The sequence below is a fragment of the Dendrobates tinctorius genome, unplaced genomic scaffold, assembly GCF_039654945.1.
Source record: "Dendrobates tinctorius isolate UK_male_01 unplaced genomic scaffold, ASM3965494v1 ptg000007l, whole genome shotgun sequence".
In the NCBI taxonomy this organism is placed as follows: Eukaryota; Metazoa; Chordata; class Amphibia; order Anura; family Dendrobatidae; genus Dendrobates; species Dendrobates tinctorius.
Genome location: NW_027361675.1, coordinates 19,389,546 through 19,417,044, shown reverse-complemented (window position 1 = coordinate 19,417,044; position 27,499 = coordinate 19,389,546). Strand labels below are relative to the sequence as shown.

At 47.2% G+C, this 27,499-nt stretch overlaps 1 protein-coding gene across 2 annotated transcripts in view; it reads left to right on the top strand.

The window, feature by feature from the left end:
* LOC141086308 (mannosyl-oligosaccharide 1,2-alpha-mannosidase IA-like) overlaps positions 1–27,499 on the top strand; it is a 280,603-nt gene that overhangs the window by 55,795 nt on the left and 197,309 nt on the right. For both annotated transcript variants that reach the window (XM_073572272.1, XM_073572270.1), the window contains exon 3: positions 25,540–25,636. In XM_073572272.1, coding sequence (XP_073428373.1) covers positions 25,540–25,636 — 97 coding nt within the window. The remainder of the gene's footprint in view (positions 1–25,539; positions 25,637–27,499) is intronic.

Genomic DNA, 27,499 nt, shown 5'->3' with positions numbered 1-27,499 from the left:
CGGAAAGGCTTGGAAGTGAAGGAGCACTTGTAGAATTTTGGGGCTCAAAATTGGCTGGAGAAGATAGCGGACACCACATCATATTTGCAGATCCCCTGATGTGCCTAAAGCCTAATCAATTGACCCCATTTTGGAAGCTACACCTCTCAAAGAATTTATCTAGAGCTGTGGTGAGCACCTTGAAAGCACAGATGCTTCACATAATTGTATAATGTTCAGCAATGAAAATGAAAAAAATACATTTTTCCAACAAATATATTCCTTTTGCCCCAAATTTTTCATTTTCACAAGGATAACAGGAGAAAATGGACCATACAATTTTCTGTGCAACTACTCCTGAGTAGAGATGAGTGACTTTGCCTTTTTATGTGTCTAGTCGGGTTTCATGAAACCCGAGTTTCGCAAAAGTCGGGTTGAATGAAATCGGCCGACTATAGGGAAAAGTCGGAGGCCGACTGAAACACGAAAACCAATGCAAGTCAATAGGGAAGCAAAGTCGGCAGGGAGTGGAAGACAATAAACACACCTACAATGCCCATTTCAATGCCAAAAACATCAATTCTTATAACTGAAGCTTGTCAACCCTAATTTACTTCCTAATAGAGTTGAGCGACTTTAGTCGGATTGGATTTCATGAAACAAAATTTGTTTCAGATGAAACTGGTCCGACAAGGGCAAAAAAAAATCAGAGTTTCGTCCGAAACCCAACCCCAATGCAAGTCAATGGGAAATAAAAGTCGGCATTGAGCAGATGACATTCATATTTCCCATAAGGGATGGGGGCAATGCTCTAGCATCACTGCGTTGAGAAACATGTGATGGTGTCTCCGCAGTGTTGGATGTTGTTCTCCATGAGTTCATTCATCCTCATTTTTTACAGTTGATAGAAGGATGGGCACTAAAAACGGACCTGTTCAATACAAACTCTGTCTCAGTCTCATGTTTGTCTGCAGAAAGAAGAGGGTCCCCCCCACAGTTGGTTATCCTACAGATGATACCTTAATACAAATTTTTGAAACAAGGTACTGTATCAGCACATACCAGGTGTGTCCAGTCTAAGGTTAAATTTCCGTCTATACTTCCGGAGTCAGACACAGACACTCACAGGCTCACTATCTATTACACCAGAATTAAAAAAAGTAGAAAAAGGGAAAGGTATTCATAGCGTACACCAGTATACAGTGTTGCGGTACTTTTAAATCTTTGTATATATTTCAACCTCAGTAAGCCAGTCCAGAATCTCCGCTACTGAAAACTACATGGATACAAGTATAGACGCAAAGTCGAGTCTTAGCTGAAATTTTGGAATTACTCATCGCGGGAAAACCTCCCGGTAGATGTTGCAGAGGCGATGTAGACCCTCAATTACTGTGTCTGTGGAGAAAGCGAAAAAGGTTCTTTATGAAGAAAGGATTACTTTATCGCAGTAGTGTGGATCACATCACCGTTACTCGTCTCCATCAAATTGTGATCACAAGGAGAGATGTACCCATGGTCCTCACTGCCTATCATGATGTGTCTGGTCATTTTGGATTGCAAAAGAGAGAAGCCACAGGCCGTAGGCGATTCTATTGGATTGGCATGAGAAGAGACATTGAAAAATGGTGGCAGGAATGTCACACGTCTGTGACTATCACTACTGTGAAAGGTGATCATAAACCACCACTGCATCAACTTGTAAGTTGACGTCCATTTCAAATGGTAGCCATTGATCATCTGAAGGTAGAGGCCAGCAGGACTGGCCATAGCTACATCTAACCATCATTGATCAAAACACCAAATTTCTAGTGGCCGTTCCTGTGAAGGATTTAACTGCCCAGACTACACAGCGGTGGAGCAGGGAGAGGTAAGTATTGCAACTTGCAAGTGTTTTGGCCATGACCAAGCAGCGGGGGCACAATCGTGGTCGATGGTATTGGCACAGGGCCCCTCATAGTACGCTGGTGTGTCTGACAGCGAGTGGGCCCTCCCACCATCTGAGACATTGTATTGTACTATGAGGGGCCCTGTGCCATTGCCGTCGGCCACCCGTGGGCCCATCCACCTGTTCAGAGCAACGGCACTTGCCCGGGTGCGCCAGGGGTGGGCAGCCCAGTTAGGGAGGTTTAAAAATTGGCATATGTTGATGTGTTGGCTGGACATTCAGCTGCTGCAAAGGGCGTAATTGGGCAGGTCCGGTGAAGAGGAGGAAAAAACCGAGGCACTTTTCTGGTAACCTATGTGTCATCAGGGGAAGGTGGGACAAAATCCCTTAAAACCCATGCATGGTTCATTTTAATGAAGGTTAGATCATCAACATTTTTGGGTCGACAGACTGTCATGTCGGACGCTGTTCACACCACAGCGTCCGGCAGGCAGCGGTAGTTCCATCTCCGTCCACTATAGCCTCAGTGGCGCCGGCTTGATTTTACTCAGGTTATCTGGGGTTAATCTAGCTGGAAATCAGGTGGGATGTTTGGTCACGCCCACGGTCTTTAAATAGTCGTGCTGGCCTGTGGGCGTCGCCGATTATAGCTTGTGTTTTGTGCCAAGTGGTTCCGGTCTGGAGTGGAGGTGTTGGAGAGAGAAATTCATATCTGGTGTCGTATGATCCGTTGTTACCTTTTCGCCTTCCTATATTTGTGCTTTGTTTTGCCCTGTTCACATTATAGTATTGTCCTGTGTGTATGCGGCGCGGTGCGGTTTGAGTTCTCCCTGTCTGTCATTACTGTGTGGGTTTTGGTGGTTTGACAACTCACTGGGTGGAGGGTGGAGGGTTCAGCTTAGGGCTGAGCAGGAGATAAGGAGAGGCTGGAGGCTCAGGCATTTGCACCTTTAGCAAAAACCCTGGGTTGAGGGTCAGACAGGGTTTTCCCTAGTTTGAGGGACTCCGCAGGGGCCCGGGTTTGTCAGCCTCCTTCGACCTAAGCCTCGCATAACATTATAATCGGCCTAACATTTTTCCATGGATTCCATGACTTCCATAAACCGCCAGTTGGCGGCGCTGTCCGTACAGGTCACCGAGTTGAAGGGGGCAGTTCAGCAGCAGGGCCTGGTTGTAGCTAATGTACAAGCGGCTTCTGCTGGTGCAGGTGCAGAGCCTAAGATTCCGCTGCCTGAACGATTTTCTGGGGAACGCAGCAAATTTGTCATCTTTCGGGAGGCCTGCAAGTTATACTTTCGCATGCGCCCGGTCTCCTCAGGTAATGAGGCTCAGCGGGTGGGTCTGGTGTTATCATTACTGAGTGGGGACCCCCAAGCATGGGCGTTTTCCTTACCAGCCGACTCTGCTACGTTTCATTCGGTTGAGAATGTTTTTTCAGCACTCGGGCTCATTTATGTTGACCCCGACAGATTGGCTTTAGCAGAATCTAAAATCCGCGCCCTCCGCAAGGGGGAACGTATGGCGGAAGACTATTGTTCAGAATTTCGCCGTTGGGCAGTAGACACACAGTGGAACGACCCAGCTCTGCGGAGTCAGTTTATTCATGGGGTCTCAGAAAGAGTTAAACAGGCCCTCCTGATGTATGAGACTCCTGCATCGTTAGAATCTGCCATGAGTTTGGTTATTCGTATTGATCGCCGTTTGCGTCAAGGGGCGCAGGAGACGCTGCCTCTGGGGGAAAGCAGGGGTGCCAGTGTGGTTGCTGCAGATGAGCCCACGGAACCTATGCAAATCGCTGGGGTATCACATGTGCAGCGTCGCGTTCCTGGGTTCAGGAAGCATGGAGCATGTTTTTACTGTGGTAAAAGAGATCATTATGTAAATGCTTGTCCTGTGCTACCAAAGAAAGTCGCACCGGCGGAAAACTGGTAAGCTCAGAGGGTATGGAGGAGGCCCAACTGAGCGTATGCATATCCTCCATGATGGTATCTCAATATATGCTCCCTGCCAGGGTTATTATTGCGGGCAGAGAGCTACCAATATCAGTGTTTGTGGATAGCGGTTCAGCCACCAATCTCATGGATGAGGAGTTTGCACGCATGGCAGGTTTCAAGATCGAAAAACTCCCTCATCCTATTCGCGTGGTTACCATTAATGCCGCTCCCCTCCCACAGGGGGAGATTACTGAGTTTGTAGCTGAGGTTAAACTCCACATTGGGGTCCTACATTCTGAGTGGGTTACATGTAAGGTACTCAATAATCTCCCAGCACAAATTGTCCTGGGTTTCCCATGGTTGTCTAAGCACAACCCGGTGATTGACTGGAGAACCCAGGACATAGTCCAGTGGAGCAGTTTCTGCCAGGAAAATTGCTTGGCCACATGTGTGTCCGCCGTGAAGCCCAGCCTTCCGGAGGCATTGCTGGATTTTGCGGACGTATTCTCTGAGAGGGGTTGCTCAGAACTACCTCCACATCGAGCCTATGACTGTCAAATTAGGTTAAAACCCGGGGCTAAATTGCCAAAGGCGAGGATGTTTAGTATTTCTGGTCCGGAGAGACAAGCTCTTAAGGACTACATTGCGGAGAGTTTAAGTAAAGGGCACATCCGGCCTTCATCCTCACCTGTAGCAGCGGGGTTTTTCTTCATTAAGAAAAAAGATGGGGGGTTACGCCCGTGTCTGGATTTCCGGGAGTTAAACCAGATTACGGTCCGTGATCCCTACCCGATGCCTCTGATCCCTGATTTGTTCAACCAGGTGGCTGGTGCGAAGTGGTTTTCCAAACTTGACCTCAGGGGGGCATATAACCTCATAAGGGTCCGTCAGGGGGATGAGTGGAAGACGGCATTTAATACCCCTGAGGGTCATTTTGAAAGCCTAGTTATGCCATTTGGGTTGACAACCGCGCCTGCTGTGTTCCAACATTTCATAAATGATGTATTTGCTCATGTGCTGGGGAAATTTGTGATTGTGTACCTGGATGATATCCTTATTTATTCGAGCGACCAGGACACTCATTTAGAGCATGTCAGGCAGGTGTTACAGCTGCTCCGTGAGAATAAGCTCTATGCTAAGCTTGAAAAATGCGTGTTTTTTGTTCAAGAGTTGCCTTTTTTGGGATATATTGTGTCCGCCGCAGGGTTTAAAATGGATGCCGCGAAGGTGCAAGCGGTGCTGCGATGGGAACGGCCTGGTAATCTAAAAGCGCTCCAGCGGTTCCTTGGGTTTGCCAACTATTATAGGAAGTTTATTAAGAATTTCTCTACTATAGCCAAACCGCTCACGGACATGACGAAAAAAGGTACCAATCTCGCTATCTGGTCTGAGGATGCGGTGCGTGCATTTGAGCTTCTGAAGAACCGTTTTGCTTCAGCCCCCATTCTGGTGCAACCGGACGTATCTAAACCTTTTACGGTGGAGGTCGATGCGTCTGAGGTGGGAGTGGGGGCAGTACTGTCACAGGGCTCGTCCTTGAGCAATTTGCGTCCATGCGCCTACTTCTCCAAGAAGCTGTCGCCGGCCGAACGGAATTACGACATCGGCAACAGGGAGTTGTTGACCATCAAATTGGCTTTTGAGGAATGGCGACACTTCTTGGAGGGGGCGGCCCACCAGGTCACAGTCATCACCGACCATAAAAACCTGCTCTATCTGGAGTCGGCCAAGCGTCTGTCTCCCAGGCAGGCTCGCTGGGCATTGTTTTTTACACGTTTTAACTTTCTGGTGACTTACCGTCCTGGGGCGAAAAACACCAAGGCGGATGCCTTGTCCAGGTGTTTTCCGGGGGGAGAACCTCGGGAAGAGCCGGTACCCAACCTCCAGGAAGGTGTAGTGGTTTCGGCTCTCACGACTGAGGTAGAGGCAGAGATTGCCGAGGCCCAGGAGGAGGTACCACCAGGACTTCCCGCTAATAAGTCGTTCGTACCCCTTCATCTTCGTCTTAAAGTGTTGGGGGAACACCACGACTCGGTCCTGGCCGGTCATCCAGGGGTTAGGGGCACCTTGGAACTGGTATCGCGCCGCTTCTGGTGGCCAAAAATCCGGCAGGATGTGGTTTCCTACGTGACAGCTTGCATCACGTGCGCCAGGGCCAAGTCGCCCAGAACCCGTCCTGCTGGCACTCTACAGCCTCTGGGGATACCTAGTAGGCCATGGACAGAAATCTCCATGGACTTTATCACAGACTTGCCTGCCTCGGCGGGGAACACGGTCATCCTGGTGGTGGTTGATCGATTTTCGAAGATGGCGCATTTTGTGTCGTTGCCTTCCTTGCCCAATGCTAAGACGTTGGCTCAGGTCTTTGTGCAGGAGGTGGTCAGACTGCACGGAGTTCCGTCGGACATAGTGTCTGATAGGGGTACCCAGTTTGTGGCGAAGTTTTGGAAAGCTTTTTGCTCACGATTGGGGATCAAGTTGTCTCATTCATCGGCGTTTCATCCGCAGTCAAATGGTCAAACTGAGCGCATGAACCAAAATCTGGAGCAGTATTTGCGATGTTTTGTGTCTGACAACCAAGAGGAGTGGTCGACGTTCCTTCCCTTGGCCGAGTTCGCATTAAATAATCACCGCCAAGAATCATCGGGAGAGTCTCCGTTCTTTTGTGTTTATGGGCACCATCCTCAATTTTGTACCTTGCGTCAGGGGGGCTCTGGGGGCGTCCCAGAGGAGGACCGGTTAGGAGTTCAACTATCATCGGTCTGGAGGAGTGTGAAACAGCGATTGCTGAGCATGAGTGCAAGATACAAACGTGTGGCTAACTCTAGACGCGTGCCAGGTCCGGACCTGTGTGTGGGTGATTGGGTGTGGTTAGCTACTAAAAACATAAAACTCAAAATTCCATCATTGAAATTGGGTCCAAGGTTTATTGGCCCTTTTAAGATTGCTGCCATCATAAACCCGGTTGCTTATCGGTTGGAGCTTCCTGCGGTATACAAGATACACAACGTGTTTCACAGGTCTTTATTGAAAAAGGTGGTAGGCTCTGTGGACACGACGCCGATGCCACCTCCAGTCATGGTGGATGGCGATTTAGAGTTTGAAGTCTCCAAGGTGGGGGACTCTCGAGTACTGCGCCGTACTCTTCAGTATTTGGTGCACTGGCGGGGGTATGGTCCGGAGGAGAGGTCTTGGGTACCAGCCTCGGACATACATGCGGATCGGCTGGTCAGTTCCTTTCACCGCCGTCATCCGGACAAGCCGGGTCCTATGAGTCTTGAGGGCCCTGGGGTCCCTCGTAGAAGACGGGGTACTGTCATGTCGGACGCTGTTCACACCACAGCGTCCGGCAGGCAGCGGTAGTTCCATCTCCGTCCACTATAGCCTCAGTGGCGCCGGCTTGATTTTACTCAGGTTATCTGGGGTTAATCTAGCTGGAAATAAGGTGGGATGTTTGGTCACGCCCACGGTCTTTAAATAGTCGTGCTGGCCTGTGGGCGTCGCCGATTATAGCTTGTGTTTTGTGCCAAGTGGTTCCGGTCTGGAGTGGAGGTGTTGGAGAGAGAAATTCATATCTGGTGTCGTATGATCCGTTGTTACCTTTTCGCCTTCCTATATTTGTGCTTTGTTTTGCCCTGTTCACATTATAGTATTGTCCTGTGTGTATGCGGCGCGGTGCGGTTTGAGTTCTCCCTGTCTGTCATTACTGTGTGGGTTTTGGTGGTTTGACAACTCACTGGGTGGAGGGTGGAGGGTTCAGCTTAGGGCTGAGCAGGAGATAAGGAGAGGCTGGAGGCTCAGGCATTTGCACCTTTAGCAAAAACCCTGGGTTGAGGGTCAGACAGGGTTTTCCCTAGTTTGAGGGACTCCGCAGGGGCCCGGGTTTGTCAGCCTCCTTCGACCTAAGCCTCGCATAACATTATAATCGGCCTAACATTTTTCCATGGATTCCATGACTTCCATAAACCGCCAGTTGGCGGCGCTGTCCGTACAGGTCACCGAGTTGAAGGGGGCAGTTCAGCAGCAGGGCCTGGTTGTAGCTAATGTACAAGCGGCTTCTGCTGGTGCAGGTGCAGAGCCTAAGATTCCGCTGCCTGAACGATTTTCTGGGGAACGCAGCAAATTTGTCATCTTTCGGGAGGCCTGCAAGTTATACTTTCGCATGCGCCCGGTCTCCTCAGGTAATGAGGCTCAGCGGGTGGGTCTGGTGTTATCATTACTGAGTGGGGACCCCCAAGCATGGGCGTTTTCCTTACCAGCCGACTCTGCTACGTTTCATTCGGTTGAGAATGTTTTTTCAGCACTCGGGCTCATTTATGTTGACCCCGACAGATTGGCTTTAGCAGAATCTAAAATCCGCGCCCTCCGCAAGGGGGAACGTATGGCGGAAGACTATTGTTCAGAATTTCGCCGTTGGGCAGTAGACACACAGTGGAACGACCCAGCTCTGCGGAGTCAGTTTATTCATGGGGTCTCAGAAAGAGTTAAACAGGCCCTCCTGATGTATGAGACTCCTGCATCGTTAGAATCTGCCATGAGTTTGGTTATTCGTATTGATCGCCGTTTGCGTCAAGGGGCGCAGGAGACGCTGCCTCTGGGGGAAAGCAGGGGTGCCAGTGTGGTTGCTGCAGATGAGCCCACGGAACCTATGCAAATCGCTGGGGTATCACATGTGCAGCGTCGCGTTCCTGGGTTCAGGAAGCATGGAGCATGTTTTTACTGTGGTAAAAGAGATCATTATGTAAATGCTTGTCCTGTGCTACCAAAGAAAGTCGCACCGGCGGAAAACTGGTAAGCTCAGAGGGTATGGAGGAGGCCCAACTGAGCGTATGCATATCCTCCATGATGGTATCTCAATATATGCTCCCTGCCAGGGTTATTATTGCGGGCAGAGAGCTACCAATATCAGTGTTTGTGGATAGCGGTTCAGCCACCAATCTCATGGATGAGGAGTTTGCACGCATGGCAGGTTTCAAGATCGAAAAACTCCCTCATCCTATTCGCGTGGTTACCATTAATGCCGCTCCCCTCCCACAGGGGGAGATTACTGAGTTTGTAGCTGAGGTTAAACTCCACATTGGGGTCCTACATTCTGAGTGGGTTACATGTAAGGTACTCAATAATCTCCCAGCACAAATTGTCCTGGGTTTCCCATGGTTGTCTAAGCACAACCCGGTGATTGACTGGAGAACCCAGGACATAGTCCAGTGGAGCAGTTTCTGCCAGGAAAATTGCTTGGCCACATGTGTGTCCGCCGTGAAGCCCAGCCTTCCGGAGGCATTGCTGGATTTTGCGGACGTATTCTCTGAGAGGGGTTGCTCAGAACTACCTCCACATCGAGCCTATGACTGTCAAATTAGGTTAAAACCCGGGGCTAAATTGCCAAAGGCGAGGATGTTTAGTATTTCTGGTCCGGAGAGACAAGCTCTTAAGGACTACATTGCGGAGAGTTTAAGTAAAGGGCACATCCGGCCTTCATCCTCACCTGTAGCAGCGGGGTTTTTCTTCATTAAGAAAAAAGATGGGGGGTTACGCCCGTGTCTGGATTTCCGGGAGTTAAACCAGATTACGGTCCGTGATCCCTACCCGTTGCCTCTGATCCCTGATTTGTTCAACCAGGTGGCTGGTGCGAAGTGGTTTTCCAAACTTGACCTCAGGGGGGCATATAACCTCATAAGGGTCCGTCAGGGGGATGAGTGGAAGACGGCATTTAATACCCCTGAGGGTCATTTTGAAAGCCTAGTTATGCCATTTGGGTTGACAACCGCGCCTGCTGTGTTCCAACATTTCATAAATGATGTATTTGCTCATGTGCTGGGGAAATTTGTGATTGTGTACCTGGATGATATCCTTATTTATTCGAGCGACCAGGACACTCATTTAGAGCATGTCAGGCAGGTGTTACAGCTGCTCCGTGAGAATAAGCTCTATGCTAAGCTTGAAAAATGCGTGTTTTTTGTTCAAGAGTTGCCTTTTTTGGGATATATTGTGTCCGCCGCAGGGTTTAAAATGGATGCCGCGAAGGTGCAAGCGGTGCTGCGATGGGAACGGCCTGGTAATCTAAAAGCGCTCCAGCGGTTCCTTGGGTTTGCCAACTATTATAGGAAGTTTATTAAGAATTTCTCTACTATAGCCAAACCGCTCACGGACATGACGAAAAAAGGTACCAATCTCGCTATCTGGTCTGAGGATGCGGTGCGTGCATTTGAGCTTCTGAAGAACCGTTTTGCTTCAGCCCCCATTCTGGTGCAACCGGACGTATCTAAACCTTTTACGGTGGAGGTCGATGCGTCTGAGGTGGGAGTGGGGGCAGTACTGTCACAGGGCTCGTCCTTGAGCAATTTGCGTCCATGCGCCTACTTCTCCAAGAAGCTGTCGCCGGCCGAACGGAATTACGACATCGGCAACAGGGAGTTGTTGACCATCAAATTGGCTTTTGAGGAATGGCGACACTTCTTGGAGGGGGCGGCCCACCAGGTCACAGTCATCACCGACCATAAAAACCTGCTCTATCTGGAGTCGGCCAAGCGTCTGTCTCCCAGGCAGGCTCGCTGGGCATTGTTTTTTACACGTTTTAACTTTCTGGTGACTTACCGTCCTGGGGCGAAAAACACCAAGGCGGATGCCTTGTCCAGGTGTTTTCCGGGGGGAGAACCTCGGGAAGAGCCGGTACCCAACCTCCAGGAAGGTGTAGTGGTTTCGGCTCTCACGACTGAGGTAGAGGCAGAGATTGCCGAGGCCCAGGAGGAGGTACCACCAGGACTTCCCGCTAATAAGTCGTTCGTACCCCTTCATCTTCGTCTTAAAGTGTTGGGGGAACACCACGACTCGGTCCTGGCCGGTCATCCAGGGGTTAGGGGCACCTTGGAACTGGTATCGCGCCGCTTCTGGTGGCCAAAAATCCGGCAGGATGTGGTTTCCTACGTGACAGCTTGCATCACGTGCGCCAGGGCCAAGTCGCCCAGAACCCGTCCTGCTGGCACTCTACAGCCTCTGGGGATACCTAGTAGGCCATGGACAGAAATCTCCATGGACTTTATCACAGACTTGCCTGCCTCGGCGGGGAACACGGTCATCCTGGTGGTGGTTGATCGATTTTCGAAGATGGCACATTTTGTGTCGTTGCCTTCCTTGCCCAATGCTAAGACGTTGGCTCAGGTCTTTGTGCAGGAGGTGGTCAGACTGCACGGAGTTCCGTCGGACATAGTGTCTGATAGGGGTACCCAGTTTGTGGCGAAGTTTTGGAAAGCTTTTTGCTCACGATTGGGGATCAAGTTGTCTCATTCATCGGCGTTTCATCCGCAGTCAAATGGTCAAACTGAGCGCATGAACCAAAATCTGGAGCAGTATTTGCGATGTTTTGTGTCTGACAACCAAGAGGAGTGGTCGACGTTCCTTCCCTTGGCCGAGTTCGCATTAAATAATCACCGCCAAGAATCATCGGGAGAGTCTCCGTTCTTTTGTGTTTATGGGCACCATCCTCAATTTTGTACCTTGCGTCAGGGGGGCTCTGGGGGCGTCCCAGAGGAGGACCGGTTAGGAGTTCAACTATCATCGGTCTGGAGGAGTGTGAAACAGCGATTGCTGAGCATGAGTGCAAGATACAAACGTGTGGCTAACTCTAGACGCGTGCCAGGTCCGGACCAGTGTGTGGGTGATTGGGTGTGGTTAGCTACTAAAAACATAAAACTCAAAATTCCATCATTGAAATTGGGTCCAAGGTTTATTGGCCCTTTTAAGATTGCTGCCATCATAAACCCGGTTGCTTATCGGTTGGAGCTTCCTGCGGTATACAAGATACACAACGTGTTTCACAGGTCTTTATTGAAAAAGGTGGTAGGCTCTGTGGACACGACGCCGATGCCACCTCCAGTCATGGTGGATGGCGATTTAGAGTTTGAAGTCTCCAAGGTGGGGGACTCTCGAGTACTGCGCCGTACTCTTCAGTATTTGGTGCACTGGCGGGGGTATGGTCCGGAGGAGAGGTCTTGGGTACCAGCCTCGGACATACATGCGGATCGGCTGGTCAGTTCCTTTCACCGCCGTCATCCGGACAAGCCGGGTCCTATGAGTCTTGAGGGCCCTGGGGTCCCTCGTAGAAGACGGGGTACTGTCATGTCGGACGCTGTTCACACCACAGCGTCCGGCAGGCAGCGGTAGTTCCATCTCCGTCCACTATAGCCTCAGTGGCGCCGGCTTGATTTTACTCAGGTTATCTGGGGTTAATCTAGCTGGAAATAAGGTGGGATGTTTGGTCACGCCCACGGTCTTTAAATAGTCGTGCTGGCCTGTGGGCGTCGCCGATTATAGCTTGTGTTTTGTGCCAAGTGGTTCCGGTCTGGAGTGGAGGTGTTGGAGAGAGAAATTCATATCTGGTGTCGTATGATCCGTTGTTACCTTTTCGCCTTCCTATATTTGTGCTTTGTTTTGCCCTGTTCACATTATAGTATTGTCCTGTGTGTATGCGGCGCGGTGCGGTTTGAGTTCTCCCTGTCTGTCATTACTGTGTGGGTTTTGGTGGTTTGACAACTCACTGGGTGGAGGGTGGAGGGTTCAGCTTAGGGCTGAGCAGGAGATAAGGAGAGGCTGGAGGCTCAGGCATTTGCACCTTTAGCAAAAACCCTGGGTTGAGGGTCAGACAGGGTTTTCCCTAGTTTGAGGGACTCCGCAGGGGCCCGGGTTTGTCAGCCTCCTTCGACCTAAGCCTCGCATAACACAGACGGGTCCTTTTTTCTGTCAGGATTGATCCAGCAGCACTGAAGACTCTTTCAGGTAACACACTAGCAGCAGGGCAAGCGAGCTCTTGTAAGGCATATTGTGCCAATTCAGGCCAGGCGTCCAGTTTAGAGGCCCAATAGTCAAAGGGGAATGACCTGTGAGGGAGAACATTGATATGGGAGGAAAAGTAGTTTGTAACCATAGTTGACAACTGCTGCCTCCTGTCACTTTTAATCGATGCAGTATTAGCGGTCGTGTGAGCGGTACTTGAGAAATCATTCCACAACATGGTCATTAAACCCCTGTCTCCAATGCCACTTCTGCTGTGTGCACCACGAACACCTCTTCCATTGTGCCCACTACAGCTCGTGGGAGAAGCAGCACCGCTGCTGTGCGCTGGGAAAGCCTCAAACGGTTTACCAGAGTTGCTTGTTTGTTTGCCAATATCTCTAGGTTCTCCTGTGGCATGATGTTGTGTAATTTGCCTTTGTAGCGTGGATCGAGGATACTGGCCAGCCAGTAGTCGTCATCCCTCATCATTTTGGCAATGCGGGGGTCCATTTTTAGGATCCGCAAGGCATAATCGCACATGTGGGCCAATGTTCCAGGTGTCAATGATGCACTGCCCGTGGTGGGTGGAGGAGCAGTTTCTGGCAAATCCACATCCCTACAGTCACGCACAAACACTGTACCTGACCTTGGAACGCCAACATTTTCTCTTGCCCTTTGAGAAACATCTTCCTGCCCAAAATAATCATCCCCCTCATCCTCATCCTCCTCCTCTTCCTCTTCTTCCTCCATCTCGTCCAGGACAGTTCCCTGACCAGACAATGGCTGACTGTCAACAAGGCTTCCTTCCTCCTCCGCTGCAGACGCCTGATCCTTAATGTGCGTCAAACTTTGCATAAGCAGATGCATAAGTGGGATGCTCCTGCTTATGATGGCGTCGTCTGCGCTTACCAGCCGTGTGCATTCCTCAAAACACTGAAGGACTTTACAGAGGTCTTTCAGTTTTGACCACTGCACACCTGACAATTCCATGTCATCCCTTAAACTGCCTGCCCATGTATCCTCCCACAAATGCATTACAGCCTGCCTCTGTTCGCACAGCCTCTCAACCATGTGCAGGGTGGAGTTCCACCTTTTTGCAACATCTTTCATTAGGCGGTGCTTGGGGAGGTGGAGCAATCGCTGCAGCTTCTGCTTACGACTGGAGTGTACGGCCGATCGACGGATGTGCAAGCACAGTCTTCGCACCTTATGGAGCAGGGATGTTAACGCCGGATAATTATTAAGGAAGCACTGCACCACCAGGTTCAAAGTGTGAGCCAGGCAAGGTATGTGTGTGAGTTTTGCATGGGCTATGGCTGCCACAAAATTACATCTGTTATCACTGACTACCTTGCCTGCCTCAAGATGTAGACTGCCCAGCCATGACTCTGTTTGTCGCTGCAAGTAGTCAGCCAGTACCTCCGCGGTGTGTCTGTTGTCGCCCAAAGACATCATCTTTAACACAGCCTGCTGACGCTTACCACTAGCTGTTTGATAGTGGGATACCTCGTGTGCAACACTGCCAGCTGCGGATGTAGTGCTCATGCCACTGCGCTCTGTGGACGAGCTTTCGCTGATAGACGAGGAGGAGGAGCGAAAGCCTACAGCCAACTGTTTCCTATACCGTGGGCTAGGCAACACTGTTCCATCGCCACTGTCCCCAGTGAAGCCTGCTTCCACCACATTAACCCAGTGCGCAGTGATGGACACGTAACGGCCCTGGCCATGCCTAGTGGTCCATGCATCTGTTGTGAGTTGCACCTTTCCACTCACTGACTGCTTTAGTGCATGGACAATGCGGTCTTTCACATGCCAGTGGAGGGCAGGGATGGCTTTTCCAGAAAAGAAGTGCCGACTGGGTAGGTCATAGCGTGGGACAGCGTAGGCCATGAGGTCGCGGAAAGCTTCGCTTTCAACCAAACGGTATGGCATCATCTCTAATGAGATTAGTTTGGCAATGTAGGCGTTCAAACACAGTGTACGCGGATGAGAGGATGAGTACTTTCTTGTCCTACTCAGAGTGTCTGGTAGGGTGAGCTGGACTGGAGAGCTGCATATGGGGGAAGTAGCGGTGGACCGGATGGAGTGAGAGGGGGTTGGTGATGGTATTGGTGGTGATGGCCTAGATTCAGTGTTGTGTTGCAAAACCATTGTGATTCCCTGAGTGCTTTGGCCTTGCGACAACACCTCCACATTTAGTGCTGGTGGTGTGCTTAATGGTGGCGGTGGTCTTACAGTGGGGGTAGCGATAGAGCGTTGTTGGCTACCTTCAGTCGGAGCAGGTGCACATGTGCTACCTGAGGTTTTGTAGTCCGTCCACGCTTGCAAGTGCATGTCGATTAAATGTCTAAGCATGCAACCTGTATTCAAATTTCTGAGTTGTTTACCTCGGCTAAAGGTCCTTCCGTACTTCTTACAGGTAACCTTTGCCTCATCAGTAGGATTTTGTACTCTTCCTACTATGGTAAACATTTTCTGGCCTTGCACGCTGTGCTAAGTTGACTGTCTGGTCAAGCTGTCCTGCAACTCTTTTAGTTTTTGTTCCACGTTTTAGGACAGCTACGGGCCTGCCAGATAAACGCTGCTGCGATGTCAATGCCTGCTTCGGATCCTTCTCCTTATCTGAACTATTGCCAGCGCCACCCCCCCCCCCAATGGATGCCAATCCGGGTCCAGAACTGGGTCATCCATCACCTCCTCTTCAAAGTCATCTGCACCTTCCTCTTTACCTTCCTCTGTGTCACTGTGTAAGGTGGTATAGTATGCGGGAAGGGGCACCTGGGTTTCATCAAGGTCAGATTCTGGCTCAATAGACTGCGAGGGCAATGTAGTGCTGTGGTTCAATGTACCAGCAGAATCATCTAGCAGTGGCTGTGCATCAGTGCACTCCATGTAAGATTCATCTTGGACTGGGGAATTCAGGATTTGACTGGATAACCCAGGCATGGTATGTGAAAAGAGCTCCATAGAGTAATCTGAAGTGTGGGCTGCCACATCCTTAACTTTTGGTGGGGGTGAAGGACGCAAGGAAAGGGGTTTTTTATGACCAGAACCCTGCACTGACGACTCTGTGCTTGCAGGATTCGACCGTTCAGAAGAGGCGGCAATAGAGCAGGTGGCTGTTTCGGCAATGTGCGCCAAAACCTGTTTCTGATGCTCCGGCTTTAAAAGCGGTTTTCCTACTCCAAGAAAAGGCAACCTTACAGGCCTTCTTGGGCCAGAGGATGATGCAGGCTCAACACCTCCTGCCTTAGCTGCCATTGTGCTTTTGCCAGAACCAGCCAATGCACCACCACCATCAGTACCAGCTGCGCCCCCCTGCCCACATCCGCGGCCTCTTCCACCATACTTCCTCATGTTTGGGAAAATGTACCAAAAATACCGGCAGAGAGATGGTACTGTGTGAGGAGCATCCAGTTGTGTAAGGCGTATTAAACAAATTAAATAAACGTATATACTGTTAGTCTCAGACGCTCTCACAGTATGTATTGGACCGTAACCAACAAGCAGATATACGGAACTGTATCAGCAGTGTACAGCTGTATACGGTTTTTGTGCAACTAACAATCTCTGTATATGTATTTACGGAGTGTCACACACACACGCTGACTAGGTATAAAAGTGACTGTAATGCGAATGGCAGATATACAATACTGTTGGAGAATCGGACAGCTCTATACGATGTGTGTATGCAAAATTGTCAAGCTCCGTGTATTTGTATATGGACTGACACACACTGTCCCTGCCTAGTTTTGACCGTTATCAAACAGCAGATGTACGAAACTGTTTGAAAAACGGACAGGACTCTAAGGTGTAGGTCTGGAAAAACGGAAAAACTCCTCGTTTTTTTTTTCTAGAGTCACACACAGGTAGCTTCTATTTGTCCGTGCTAGAAGGCGGTACACGGTAGTGTGTGAGGAGCGTACACGCTGCACGGTGTGTGTATGGAAAATTGTCAAGCTCCGTGTATTTGTATACGGACTGACACACGCTGTCTCTGTCTAGATTTGACCGTGATCAAACAGCAGATGTACGAAACTGTTTGAAAAACGGACAGGACTCTAAGGTGTAGGTCTGGAAAAATGGAAAAACTCCTCGGCTTTTTTTTCCAGAGTCACACACAGGTAGCTTCTATTTGTCCGCGCTAGAAGGCGGTACACAGTAGTGTGTGAGGAGCGTACACCGCTGCACGGTGTGTGTATGGAAAATTGTCAAGCTCCGTGTATTTGTATACGGACTGACACACGCTGTGTCTGTCTAGTTTTGACCGTAATCAAACAGCAGATTTACGAAACTGTTTGAAAAACAGACAGGACTCTAAGGTGTAGGTCTGAAAAAATGGAAAAACTCCTCGGCTTTTTTTTGCAGAGTCACACACAGGTAGCTTCTATTTGTCCGTGCTAGAAGGTGGTACATGCTAGTGTGAGGAGCATACACTGATGTACGGTGTGGTTATGGAAAATTGTCAAGCTCTGTGTATTTGTATACGGACTGACACATGCTGTCTCTGTCTAGTTTTGACCGTGATCAAACAGCAGATATACGAAACTGTTTGAAAGACGGACACGACTCTAAGGTGTAGGTCTGGAAAAATGGACAAACTCCTTGGCTTTTTCTTCCAGAGTCACACCCAGATAGCTTCTGTCACGTGGACCCGTCCTGTGTGACACGACCCGCAGGCTGGTAACTAAAACAACAAGACACGGCACGTGTATCTGTCCTGTGTGACACGATCCACAGGCCGGTAACAAACAACAAGACACGGGGGAAGGGGAAACAGTTACAACGGTGGGCCCTGTGATAGGGAACGGGGACGTGGAGGCCTCCTGCACTCCCCTGAGTCAGTGTCCCTCACACTCCTAACGTTCCCTATACAGGCTCCTCACCTGTCGCCGAGCCGGAACCTGTCACCCTAGCACACCCTACACCTATCCCTTGCTAGGGAGCTGGGTGGTGCAGGCACTGGCCCCACCGCTGTACTAATACACACCAGGGGAAAATACAAACAGTGATAACACCACTTAGCTTTGCTCTGTTGCTATTGCTCCCAGCAACAGAGTCCACCACCAGAATGCAGCTTTCCTCCTGAATAGCTGCTACTTCTCCAAGCTTTGTCAGAGCTGCAAGGAACACCTCTCTGTAATTCCTTCCTTCACCAGACTTTACACCAGAGCTCCCCTGAGCTGCTCTCTGTAGTTCCTTCCTTCACCAGTCTTGGTTGGAAATGAGCAATATCACCAACAGTGATTGAAACCACCTGACACTCTTTTATAGGTAAGAGCCAGCAATCACACCTGCTTCATAATCACGTGCACTAAACTAAAGTAACCAGAGTGCAAAGACCCTAACGGCCACCGGGGGCAAAACTAGAACTGGAACCACCACAGTGCAATAACCCTAATGACCACCGGGGGCAAAAACTAACTTTAAGCACAACCTAGGAAAAAAAAAGGTTACTAGTGCTTTTATCTGTCATGATCCATGCTGGATCATGACAGTACCCTCCCCTTAATGAGGGGCCTCTGGACCCTCAAGACCGCTCCTCATCAGGGAACCACATACAGTGGGGACGCCCAGGTCCAGAGTTCACCCCAGACTACCTGCACTTCAGGTTTATGACAAACGAGCACCGCTCGTATTGGCAATGTATGTTCTGGAGGCACCACACATCTCCAAAGCGCCAATCTGGGGAACGCGTTGTGTATGTGCATGTTTGGGGGTAACTTGCGCTGGTAAGACTCTGCAACACACTTCCATTGGATGTTCTTGGTGGCCACCCATACATGCTCGTTCACACACAGGTCCGGACCTGAACGTTTATTGCCACACATTCGTTTGTCACAATTCGGTGAACTCTTTCTGGGATTGACAACAGAGGCGTCCCCCCTGTGTCACCACACTCACACCCCTGCAATTCACCACGGGGTACACCACCCTCCAACCCCTTCCACCACGAGGTCTGCGCCTCCCAGTGTTGGCTAATGGTGAGGGTTGAGACTTGCCCCTACTCTCCTGCAGCACATCTGCTCCTCTCACTGGAGAGAAAGGGGTCGGTTGTAGAGAGACGTCAGACAGTAGTCCCTAGGCAGCAGCCCTCACACGACTGCCCCCAGCTGACTACCTCTCTCGCCCGCCAATCAATCACCTCCGGTACCCCGCCAGCCAACACCTCTGCTGACATAGTACCTTGGGAGGGCCAAATGGAGGAAATATACACTCCCTGGTCATCTCCCTCCAAACGACCAGGGGAATGCGGCTTCTCAGATGGCACAGTTAATTTGGCGCGCATTGGGCAAGCCTTAAGGACATGACCATTCTGCCCACAGTAAAAACATGCCTCCACCACTCCCTGAACCGTAGGCAGGCCTGAACACAAACTAGCTCCTCCTACTTGCATAGGGTCATCTGGAGACTTGGCACGCATTGGGCAGGTTCTCATGAAATGGCCCGGCTTCCCACAGGAAAAGCATATCCCCCCACCACAGCGAACCACAGACAAACCCCTTTTTTGTACCAACAAGACCGAGCTGCTTGGGTTCCTCCATCCGCACTGGTGGGTCCTCCTCCCTAGCGAGGACTACAGGGGGCACATTTTGTGTATGTCTCTCCCTAAGGCGTCTATCCACCCGGATGGCAAGGGACATGGCAGCCTCCAGCGACCTGGGGGTGGCGTACTGCACCACAGTATCCTGCAAGTTTGGAGACAGACCCTGCACAAATTGACTCCTAAGTGCAGGGTCATTCCACTGAGTGCCAGTGGCCCACCTCCTAAACTCTGAGCAGTACTCCTCAGCAACCCGGGCTCCCTGTTTACACCTACGGAGTCGGGATTCCGCCAGGGAGACGCCATCAGGATCCCCATACACTAGCGCCAAAGCCGCATAACACTCGTCCACGGACTCTAACGATAGTGAATCGTCCGGTAGGGAGAAGGCCCAGGATTGGAGATCACCCTTAAGAAGGGACATAATGATTCCCACTGCTCTTCACTCCCTGATGAACGAGGGCGCAGCCTGAAGTATAGTTTGCAGGCTTGCTGAAATACCAAGAATTGATCTCTCCCTCCAGAAAACCTGTCAGGGAGGGATATCTTGGGTTCTGGCTGAGCCTGAGCCTGAACCAAACCTCCAAAGCCCACCAACAGCTGCAGCTGCTGCACCAACTCACCACGCAGCCCCTTAATCTGAACAGTAAAGATCTGCAGCATTTGAGCAAAGGTCTGCATTGGTTCCATGGCACAACAGAAAAAAGTGTTATGGTTGGTGATAATGTCACGTGGACCCGTCGGGTCGGGTGACACGACTCGCAGGCTGGTAACTAAAACAACAAGACACGGCACGTGTAGCTGTCCTGTGTGACACGACCCACAGGCCGGTAACTAAAACAACAAGACACTGGGAAAGGGGAAACAGTTACAACGGTGGGCCCTGCGATAGGGAACGGAGATGTGGAGACCTCCTGCACTCCCCTGAGTCAGTGTCCCTCACACTCCTAACGTTCCCTATACAGGCTCCTCACCTGTCGCCGAGCCAGAACCTGTCACCCTAGCACACCTTACACCTATCCCTTGCTAGGGAGCTGCGTGGTGCAGGCACTGGCCCCATCGCTGTACTAATACACACCAGGGAAAAATACAAACAGGGATAACACCACTTAGCTTTGCTCTGTTGCTATTGCTCCCAGCAACAGAGTCCACCACCAGAAAGCAGCTTTCCTCCTGAATAGCTGCTACTTCTCCAAGCTTTGTCAGAGCTGCAAGGAACACCTCTCTGTAATTCCTTCCTTCACCAGACTTTACACCAGAGCTCCCCTGAGCTGCTCTCTGTAGTTCCTTCCTTCACCAGTCTTGGTTGGAAATGAGCAATATCACCAACAGAGATTGAAACCACCTGACACTCTTTTATAGGTAAGAGCCAGCAATCACACCTGCTTCATAATCACGTGCACTAAACTAAAGTAACCAGAGTGCAAAGACCCTAACAGCCACCGGGGGCAAAACTAGAACTGGAACCACCACAGTGCAATAACCCTAATGACCACCGGGGGCAAAAACTAACTTTAAGCACAAGCTAGGAAAAAAAAAAGTTACTAGTGCTTTTATCTGTCATGATCCAGCATGGATCATGACAGCTTCTATTTGTCCGTGATACCAGCTGGTACACGGTAGTGTGTGAGGAGGGTACACCTCTAGACGGTGTGTGAAAAAATGAACGCTCAGTAACTCACCAGGACAAAATAATAAAAGTTGGAGTGCTTTGAAAAAAGCAGTTTGAACAGCAGTGTGCACACAGCAATGCAGCTAGCAGGTAGCCTTAAATGGCAGCCTAATCACCACCAGCGCTGCTGCACACTACAAAAATCCTCCCCTTTCACTGCACACTAACTGTACAGTGAAAAGCGCTATCAGCAGAAGCAGTTTTTTATTCTTCTTCCCTGCCTAACGCTCTCCCTGTTCAGAATCAGCAGCAGCACCTTTCCCTATTGTAAGATCGGCAGAACCCGACTTTGGCGAAAGTCGGTGATTTTTTAATCTGACCAACCTGTTTCGCTCAACTCTACTCCTGAGTACACCAATACCCCATATATAGAGGAAAAGTACCGTTTAGGGGCACAGCAGGGTTCAGAACAGAAGGAGCACCATTTGACTTTTGGAGAGCAAAATTGGCTGCAATAGATAGCGGACCCCTTGTCCCATTTGCAAAGCCCCTGACATGCCTAAATAGTGGAAACCCCAACAAGTGACCCCATTTTGGAAGCTACACCACTTAAGCAACTTATCTAGAGGTGTAGTGAGCACCTTGAACCCACTGGTGCTTCACAGAATTTTATAACGTTGAGCCGTGAAAATGAAAAAAAAAAACATTCCCCCCAAAAAAATGTTGCTTCAGCCCCACGTTTTTCATTTTCACATGGGTAACATGAGAAAATGGACATACAACTTGTTGTGCAATTTGTCCTGAGTACACCGACACCCAATATGTGGTGGAAAATTACTGTCTGGGTACATGAAAAGGGCTTGGAAGAGAAGGAGCGCCAATTAAATTGTGGAGTGCAATTTTGGCTGAAACAGATTGCGGATGCCATATCACATTTGAAGAGCCCTTGACATGCCAAAACAGCAGAACACCCCATAAGTGATCCCTTTTTGGAAACTACACCTCTTGAGGAATTCATATAAGGGTGTAGTGAGCATTTTTAACCCTCAGGCAATTCACAGAATTGTATATAATGGGCTTAGTCAATGGAAAATTATAATTTTCTCAGCTAAAATGTTACTTTGACCCAAAGTTTTCAATTTTGAAAAGGGATAATAGGAGAAAAGTGACCGCAAAATATGTTACACAATTTCTCCTGAAGTAAATAACTCATATGGTGTCTAAAACTACTTTTCAGGCACAGTGCATAGATCAGAAGGAAAGGAGTGCCATATTATAGTGCGCATTTTGCTGAAATAGTTTTAGGGTGCCATGTTACAATGGCAGGGGCCCTGAGGTGCCAGAACAGCAGAACCCCCATACGTATCCTTATTTTACAAACTACATCTCTCAATGATTTCATCTAAGGGTGCAGTGATCATATTGACACCACAAGTGTGCCACAGAATGTTATACCATTGGGCAGTGAAGAAAAATAATTACATTTTTACAACAAAATTATTTTAGCCCCAGATGTTAAATTTTCACACAGCGAAATGGGAAAAAAGGAACCAAAATTTGGCACACAATTTCTGTTGAATGTGGAAATACCCTATATGTAGCTGTATAGTACTGCTTAGCCACACAGCGAGACTTGGGAGGGACGGAGCGCTATTTTACTCCTGAAGCATACATTTTCCTAGAATAGTTTGTGGACTCCATATACAGAGCCCCAAAGTATTAGAAGGGCAGAATCCCTCCTCAAGTGACCTCATTTTGGAAATTATACCCCTCTCGAAATTTATCTACAAGTGCAGTGATGATTTTGACTCCATGGATGTTTTCCAGAAACAAGCAGCAGTGAATGTTACTGAGTGAAAATTGAAGATCTGCCACTTTAGTGTCCGAACATTGCAGTACCCATTAGAATGTAGTACCCATATCTTGTATTGCCTGTACATTGCAGATCCAGCACATTGTAGTGCCCAGTACATTGTAGGGCCCATATGTAGTAGTACACATACATTGTAGTACCTATACATTGTGTCCAGCTCATGCTTCTGGAGACATGGATCCCGCAAATTAAGCAGGCACTCATCACTACAGAAATGCCAAATGTGGATACTAACTGTAGTTTAGGCACAGTGTGGGGCTCAGAATGGAGCAGGGATTTGGATTTGGGTGCGCATAATTGGCTGGATTTCTTTTGTGGGGTGAGGAGCCGCAGCGCTTTTCCAGAGCCTTTGTGGTACCAGTAATCTGGAAGCCCCCTATATTTCCAGTGATGGATGATGGACCTGAGTGGAAACTTGCTTTTTTAATGAATTGAGTTAAATCTTTTATTGGGAACATTTTACATAACATTTTGGATCACATTTATCCTGAGCTCTATGATGAGCACCTACATTGGAGTTTCCAGCTAAACCTCCGAATAACATGATTCAGATGAAATCCATGAGGGATCTATTCACTATAATGAGGCAGCAGCATTACTCTGGACTCTGTCTGGCCTCTATTAAGTGTTGTCCTTCTTTTCAGGGGTGCAGAAAACTGTTGTCAACTGTACTTTTTTTCACACTTAAAAACACAGACACAGCTGGATCATAGGCCAGACAAAGCCAACCATGTCTCCATCTGCTTCATTATAGAGAATCTTCTGCCAGAGTTTTCATCTAAATTGCATATTTCAGAGATTTACATGGAAACCCCGGTGTAAGCGTTTAGCGTAGAGCGCAGAATAAATGTGAGTGGAGCATAACTTCAATCTTTGGGAGGCAGAATGAACAAATCAACAGCAGGTGAAGAATTGGTTTTATTTTTTTACGCTATTCCTTGTCCGGTATAAGTGATTAGACGACTTTATTCTTCGGGTCGGTATGATTACAACAATACCAGATTTATAATTTTTTTATGTTTGGCTGCTGTCACACACTAAAAGACGCTTTTTTTTTACAAATCAAAGTTTTTGTATCTCCATATTTTGAGAGGTATAATTTTTCCATATTTCTGCCGACAGTCATGTTAGGGCATGTTTTATGCAGAACGAGTCGATATTTTTATTAGTACCATTTTTGGGCACATGTTTTTTTTTCACCACATTCTATTCCAATTTTTGGGAGGCAGAATGAACTAAAAACCAGCAATTTAGGCATTATTATTGTTTGTTTTTTATGCCGTTAACTATGTGGTAAAAGTGATAAAACAGCTTTATTCTTCGGGTCAGTATGATTACAGCGATAGCACATTTAAATAATTTTTTTCACATTTTGGCACTTTTACACAATAAAAAATATTTTATAGAAAAAAGAATTGTTTTTGCATTGCTTTATTCTGAGAGCTATAGCTTTTTAATTTTTTCGCTGATGGAGCTGTATGGCGGCTTGTTTTTTGCGGGACAAGATGATGTTTTCAGCTATACCATTTTTATTTACTTTTGTCTTTTTGATTGCGTTTAAATCCACTTTTTGATCAGTGGTATGATGAAAAAGCATCATTTTTTGCCACTTTTTATAATTTTTTTTACAGTGTACACTGAAGGAATTAACTACAGGGCAGTTTATAGGTCAGGTCAATCTGGATGGGACAGTACCAAATATGTGTACTTTATTTGTTCATTTGGTTGTTTTTACACAGTATATAAGTATATACATATTTACTGTATATATATATATATATATATATGTATTTATTAAATTAATATTTTTCTTTTTATGTTATTTATTTTACATTTTTTTTAGATGTTTATCATTTTTAAAATGATTTTTTTTTATCTTGCCAGTAGTGGTGATGTCTCTGCTACTGTTACTGGCTCGCACATTCTTAGCCATGGTATTTTCTTTTCTTTTACACAACACTTACCTGACCTTTGTCATTGTGACTTTTTCTACTCTATACTTCATATATTTTGTACGACACAATAATTAATTTTTGACAATCTTTTCAACCTTAACTATGCATCTGTTGCCAAAAAGGATGTAATAGGAAATGCTAGCCAGAAAGACAAATGGGGCAGCATACAGCAGCATGTGAGAGGTGCATTCAGTTTTCAAACTGGACAAGAAAAACAAATTTGCAAAACAGACATACAGGTATAAATGTCTACATTTTTTTTTTTTTTTTTTTTTAAACAAGGTTGACCCATTTTTCCCAAAATGGCATAATATGAACTGTTAGGTAGGTAAATGACAAACAAAGCCAGCACAAAGGCACTGTAGTAGTGACATGTAAGGATGTCAAATGTAACTACTAAAACAGATGTGCCAAAAAAATTATTTGCAACATTCACACGTTGTGAAGTGGCCAGCCGCAGTTAAAGGGACTCTGTCACCATATTTGGCCTATCTAAACTATTCATATGGGCATTGCTTTTTTCAATGTTCCTTAAAGGGATTTTCCAATCTAAAATTGCAAATCTCCAGTCACTCCATGTGACTGCAGACTTATGAATCCTCACATCGTGAGCACTGCACACTGTGAGGATTCTCCGATACCCGGAGAGGAGGGTGTGTGACTGCAAGTATGCGATTTGCATCCATGTGATCACGTGCCGACTAGACTGTATCCAGCCTTGCGCAATGTAAGTGTATTCAGCGAGACTTGAAACAGTCTAGTCGGAATGTGGCCGGAAGTATGCAAATCACATCCCAGCACTGGCACCAGAGATTGCGTGCAGTTCACACAATGTGAGGATTCACAAGTCTGCAGTTGCATGGAGTGACTGCAGACTTGTAGTTTTAGACCGGACAGCACATTTAAATATCAAACAATTTACTATGTTTTTAGTTTATGATTAGTTTATATAATGTGTCCTATGGTTTTGTTTTGTTTTTAACAACAGATGATGAAATTTGCATGGGACAGCTATAAGAGATATGCTTGGGGAGAAAATGAGCTGCGTCCAGTAACTAAAGATGGACATTTTGGAAGCTTATTTGGTAAGTTTTTTGCACAAAAAAAAATATGTAAGCTTTTATGGACCATTTTAGCATTTTGACAATTTCTAAATAAGACTGTTATGACATATTAAAATATTTTACTCTAATAAAACATGTTAAAGGGAATCTGTAAGCAGTTTTTTGCTATGTAATCTGTCAGCACCATGAGATAGAGGCAGAGACCCTGATTCCAGTGATGTATTACTTAGTTTGCTGAGGGCAGCAGTTATGATAGTCACAGCTTTTTTTGCTGCAGATCTAGCAGAGCTCAGCTCTGGAGCTGTGTGTAACCACATATTTCTGTGTACACTGTGTAGTGAGAGAAAGCTGCTTATATGTGCTGGGGGACGTGACTGGACTATTAAGCACTTAGTCTTGTGGTGATAATCTCCTGCTGATAAAACACTGATTGTACAGAAACAGCAAAACACAGCTTAGTAATTGACACATCCCTAAAATCAGGGTCTCTACTCCTACATTATGATGTTCTCAGATTACATAGCAAAAGCCTGGTTACAGATTTCCTTTAAAGAAGCCCTCCCATCAACATTTTTATCCTCTTAATATACAGTTTTGCAATCATCAAATTATATAGCACTGTGTACTTACAATTGCTCATTTTGCCTTTCTACCCAGTACATTCTTCTCTTTTCTCTGCTCTATATAAAAACAGGAAGTCTCTTTTCCCTGCATAAATTATTCCCTTCTTCAACTCATGACCCAGCGGCTCCCCCCTCTCCCCTGTCAGATACCTTTGCAGTGATGACTTATGACTCATGCAGGGAAATTTGACCTCCTTTCTCCACATAGAGCCTAGAAGGATTCAGATAGTAAGTTTTAAATCATGTGATGTCATAAGAGAAGAATTAGCTGGGTAGAAAGGCAAAATGAGCAATTGTAAGTACACAGTGCTAAACAATACAATGTCTGCAATATATTCGAGATTCGTACCTTGATACACGCTTTTATAAACAAAAACATAAAATGATAACTAAATGTATAAATACTTCCAGTCCTGGAACGTCAGCTTGTTATTATTTCTTTAGCACATTGAGAAAAAAAATGAATAGTAGTGCATGTTCGGTATTATTATGTGTGTATTTCATTTAGAAACTCTTCTCGCATATTTAATAAACACTCTCCAATTGCTCCCTGTTGTTACTATAGTATATTCAGTGGCTGAAAGTGGAAATCATACACTGCTCAAAGACTTTCAAGCTTCAACAAGAAAACTGGAAAGATTAGATCACTTAAACATCTCTCCCACATTGGTCATAGCCAAAATAGCTATGCAAGTTGTTTGGTTTTTTTTATTGCTAAATGTAAATTCTTTCATGCTTCCATAAACGAAAGTATGAGGACATACTTATTAAAAACTGGTCTGCAGTCACAAATTCTAAGTTACCTTATATACAGTGGGTACGGAAAGTATTCAGACCCCTTTAAATTTTTCATTTTTTGTTTCATTGCAGCCATTTGGTAAATTCAAAAAAGTTCATTTTTTTCTGGTTAATGTACACTCTGCACCCCATCTTGACTGAAAAAAAACAGAAATGTAGAAATTTTTGCAAATTTATTAAAAAAGAAAAACTGAAATATCACATGGTCATAAGTATTCAGACCCTTTGCTCAGACACTCATATTTAAGTCACATGCTGTCCATTTTCTTGTGATCCTCCTTGAGATGGTTCTACTCCTTCATTGGAGTCCAGCAGTGTTTTTATGTAAACTGATAGGATTTGATTTGTAAAGGTACACACCTGTCTATATAAGACCTCATAGCTCACAGTGCATGTCAGACCAAATGGGAATCATGAGGTCAAAGGAACTGGCCAAGGAGCTCAGAGACAGAATTGTGGCAAG